Here is a 4,423-nt window from a genome sequence, read left to right as displayed (position 1 = left end):
ACAGCGCCCCCTGGCGGCCGGGAGGTCCTGTCGCGTGCTCCTCGCCAGGGCGCTGCGGGCCGGGGAAGAGGGCAGGGGATAGGGCAGGGGATAGGGCAGGATAGGGCAGGGGATAGGGCAGGGGATAGGGCAGGATAGGGCAGGGGATAGGGCAGGATAGGGCAGGGGATAGGGCAGGAGAGCGCAGTACAGCACAATACAGCACAGTGCAGCACAGGCACAAGCGGCACCTCTAGTGGCTTTCCCTATAGGAAGCCTCTATGAAAACGGGGGAGGTGTGCGCAGAAGATGGCGAGGTGTCTAGAGTTTATGAAGTGCAGAAGGGCTCTCTTCCTGTGAAGGGAGGTGATTCCTACAGCATCTTGGGGAGGAGATGCCTACAGAAATGAGCAAATGCAGGTAACTAGAGTGGTGTCCTCTATGGGAATGCCTATAAGGGGCACAGGAGGGAGTCCACAGAAGTTAGTGGCTAGGAGAAACCTTCTAGAAAAGGAGATGGTATCTGTAAGGGACCAGAGGAGCTCATACAGTAATGCAGACCTGCAGGTGCATTGGCTATGGCTCATGGTATAAAAGATCCTATAGAAGCTGAGGTGTGTGGACAGAGGGGCTGGAGAGTTTCATACAGTAAGGCAGTGTCTACAGTTGACTAGAGGGAGACCTTACGGGCACCAGTGGCACGGCAGGAGGGGTGTCCTAGAAAAGGCTGTATGGACAGCTGGCAGCCCTTATAGAAACAAAGAACTGCCTGCAGGGGTAGGGGGAAGCCCCTACAGAAAGTAAGGTCTGTACATAAAAAGGCTGGGGTCTCTAGGGCCTGGGAGAGAGCCCCCTGTATAAAGCAGGGGTGGAGGCAGCCTTCCAGAAGTGGAACTGATGGTGACAGAGAGAAGGGAAGAAAGCCCCTCTAGCAACAAGGGTCAGCCATGAGAGAAGCTGGGGAAAACACCTACATAAGAGAGCAGCCAGAAGCAGCTTCCTGTGAAAGCAGATGGTGTTCACAAGGATTAGGGAAAACCCTACAGAATGACAGTTACAGCCACAGTAGCTCAGGGGCAGTACCCTACAAGAGATGGTAGTATGTACAAGGATCAGGGGAACCCCTACAGAAACAAGGGCCCAGTGGAGGGCCTGAAGCAGAAATTTTTTTTCAGAAAAGTTTTCAGCTTAGAGCAATATTTCTGCACTTGAAATTAATCTCTTGCAAGCTTTTATTTAAAGGACAGGTAACAAGTCTCATACCTCAAAGATTGCACAATGTCCCTCCCAATTTACTTATCATTCTGAAAGTATCCATTTCAGCACTGACTAGTTGAGGAGGGAATCACAGATCACCCAGGTACTTCCTGCACCACCAGCTGGGAAAGCAACTTCCCAAAAGAGCTGCAATGACCACCTGCTCAGATTGTCAGACATGAGTCACCAGACAGCACACAGATTCATTAACATCTCACAACCCATTTTTTGCATTTAATGGTGTGAATACATATGCAATGAACAGCAACGATCCCAAAAGACGAGTTGTGCGAGTTCCACCAAGTTGTGTCTGAGATGGAGCTGTCATTTCAGCAATGCAAGAGGACCTTCTCCAAAAACAGTTTGGTACCAGGTATCAGCACAACTCTCTCAGCCAAGGTAGTTCAGGCTTCTGTATCAGTTTTCGGAAGGAGGGCCATCATCAGGAAAAAAGAATGATTTCACACGCCTTAGCAGTCGAGTAACAGGAGGTTGAACTTCCTTGTATGTTACTACTGTTGTCACTTTAAATCCTAAAGCTGTTTCTCTAGTGAAAACTTCCTTGCGGGGTCCTTGCTTTTCATCAGGATCACTTTCATTCTCTAAAGAAAAGGGGGGTAAGGGAGAAAGACAAAAAAATTAAGCATAGAAAAATAAAGGCTTAATCCTTTCATCATGGCAAATCATCAGTCATGTATGCATTCAGTTTTCTTTTTTTTTCTCTTTCTCAAACTCAAAAATAGATAGCAAAAATCTGGTGACTGTGTAGACAGAAAACATGGTTTACTAAAGTAAGATAATTTGCTGCACTAGTATCAGTACTACAGCACCAGCAATAACAACTAACTTCCATGTTATCCATATTACAGCTCGCTCCACATTACTACACCTTAATAAGCAGCAGGCTACTGAGGAAGAGAAAGAGGAGAATAGAATAGAATAGAATAGAATAGAATAGAATAGAATAGAATAGAATAGAATAGAATAGAATAGAATAGAACAGAATCTCAGAATGGTTAAGGTTGGAAAAGACCTCGAAAATCATTAGGGTTCCAACCTCCCTGCTATAAAAGCAGGGACACCTCACTCTAGACCAGGTTGCACAAAGAAACTTGGCCTTAAACACTTCCAGGGAGGGGGCATCCACAAGCTCCCTAGGCGGTCTATTCCAGTGCCTTACCATTCTCACAGTGAAGAATGTCTTCCTGGTGTCTAACCTAAACCTACCCTCTTTCACCATTACCCCTTGTCCTATCACTACCCTCTCTGGTGAAAAGCCCCTCCCTAGCTTTCCTGTAGGCTCCTTTCAGGCACTGGAAGGACATTATAAGGTCTCACCAGGGCCTTCTCTTCTCCAGGCTGAACAGCCCCAACTCTCTCAGCCTGTCTTCATAGCAGAAGTGCTTCAGCCCTCAGATCATCTTTGTGGTCCTTCTCTGGACACTCTCCAACAGCTCCATGTCTCTCTTGTGCTGAGTGCTCCAGAGTTGTACACAGTACAACAACAGACTCTGCAGTCTCTAATGAGCAGAGTAGAGGTGCAGAATCACCTCCCTTGCCCTGCTGGCCACACTTCGTTTGATGCAGCCCAGGATGCAGTTGGACAACTTCTCTGTAATACTCCCAGGGTACCTCCCCTAGCTTCCACCCTCTGTATGCTTCCTTCTTAAGTTTGAGCTTTTCTAGGAGCTGCTTGTTCATCCATGCTGCCCTCCTGGAGTTTTTACCTGATTTTCTCTTGGTTGGGATGCATCATTCTTGGGCCTGGAGAGGGTGATTCCCAATGATCAGCCAGCTTTCATGGGCCCCTCTTCCCTTCAGGATGTTAACCCATTACACTCTATCGAGCAGATCCCTGAGGAGTCTGAAATCTGCCCTCCTTAAGTCAAGGGTAGTAAGCTTACTGCGAGTCCTCCTTGCTGCCCTAAGGATCTTGAACTCCACCATTTCCTTATTGCTACAACCAAGGCTGCCTTTGAGCTTAGCATCCCTCAACAGCCCTTCCTTGTTGGTGAAAGCAAGGTCCAGCATAGCACCTCTCCTTGTTGGTTCCTCAATTACTTGGAAAAGAAATTTGTTTGTGTTTTGCAGAGTTGTCCCTCTGACAGATATCAGGGTGGTTGAAGTCCATCATGAGTACCATGAATAGAACAGAATAGAATAATTTCCATTGGAAGGGACATAGTGAAAATCTAGTCCAACTGCCTGACCTGTTCAGGACTGACAAAAAGTTATAACATGTTCTTAAGAGTAACGTCCAAATGTCTCTTAAACAGTGACAGGCTTGGGGCCTGTTCCAGCATTTGACCACCCTCTCAGTAAATAAATGCTTCCTAATGTGCTGTCTAAATATCATATGGTGCAGCTTTAACCATTCCCACAGCACAAATAAAAGCAACAAGTTGGAAAGGGTCTAGACCCTGTTCCTGTGCATCAGAGACAAAGCCCAGGTTTTTCCCATCAACACAGGATTTATTTTCCTTCAGAGTGAATCTCTGCTGGATGGACTGGGCACGTACCCAGCTCACCCTGTGTGCCCTGCCAAGTCACCCATCCCATACAATTGTTTTGGTTGAAAAAGACCTTTAAGAACATAAAGGGCAACTGTTAACCTGGCACTGCCAGTACACCACTAAAGCTTGTCCTTAGGCACCACATCTACACATTTTTAAAATACCTCCAGGGATGATGTCTCAACCACTTCCCCAGGCAGCCTGTTCCAGTGCCTGACAACCCCTTCAGTGAAGAAAGTTCTCCTAATATCCAATCTAAACCTCCCCTCATGCAACCTAAGCCCAGTTCCTCTTGTTCTATCACTTGTTACTAGGGAGAAGAGACCCAACACCCACCTTGCTACAACCCCCTTTCAGGTAGTTGTAGAGAGCAATAAGGCCTCTCCTCAGCTTCCTTTGTTCCAGACTAAGCAACCCCAGAGACTCCACACGACTCGCACCCTAAACTCTTGACCAGTTTCGTTGCCATTCTTGGAATACACTCCAGCACCTCAGTATCTTTCGTTGCGAGTTGCCCAAAACTGAACGCAGGATTCAACGCGTGGCCTCACCAGCCCCAAGCTCAGGGGGATGACCGCTTCCCCAGCGCTGCTGGCCACGCTGCTGCTCATACAAACCAGGCTGCTCCGGGACACCTGGGCGCACCGCGGGCCCAGCTGCCGACCGACACCCCG

General features: G+C 47.9%; 1 protein-coding gene across 1 annotated transcript in view; it reads right to left on the bottom strand.

Annotated features, from left to right (window-relative positions):
- The window catches only part of DTD1 (D-tyrosyl-tRNA deacylase 1), a 30,381-nt gene that overhangs the window by 24,726 nt on the left and 1,232 nt on the right, over window positions 1–4,423 (bottom strand). The window contains 1 exon segment of the mRNA XM_010004626.1: window positions 4,363–4,405. Coding sequence (XP_010002928.1) covers window positions 4,363–4,405 — 43 coding nt within the window.

Source organism: Chaetura pelagica, unplaced genomic scaffold (genome assembly GCF_000747805.2).
Source record: "Chaetura pelagica isolate M959 unplaced genomic scaffold, ChaPel_1.0 scaffold419, whole genome shotgun sequence".
Classification (NCBI taxonomy): Eukaryota; Metazoa; Chordata; class Aves; order Apodiformes; family Apodidae; genus Chaetura; species Chaetura pelagica.
Note: the sequence above shows the minus strand (reverse complement) of the source record. Positions and strands in the feature narration are given on the sequence as shown.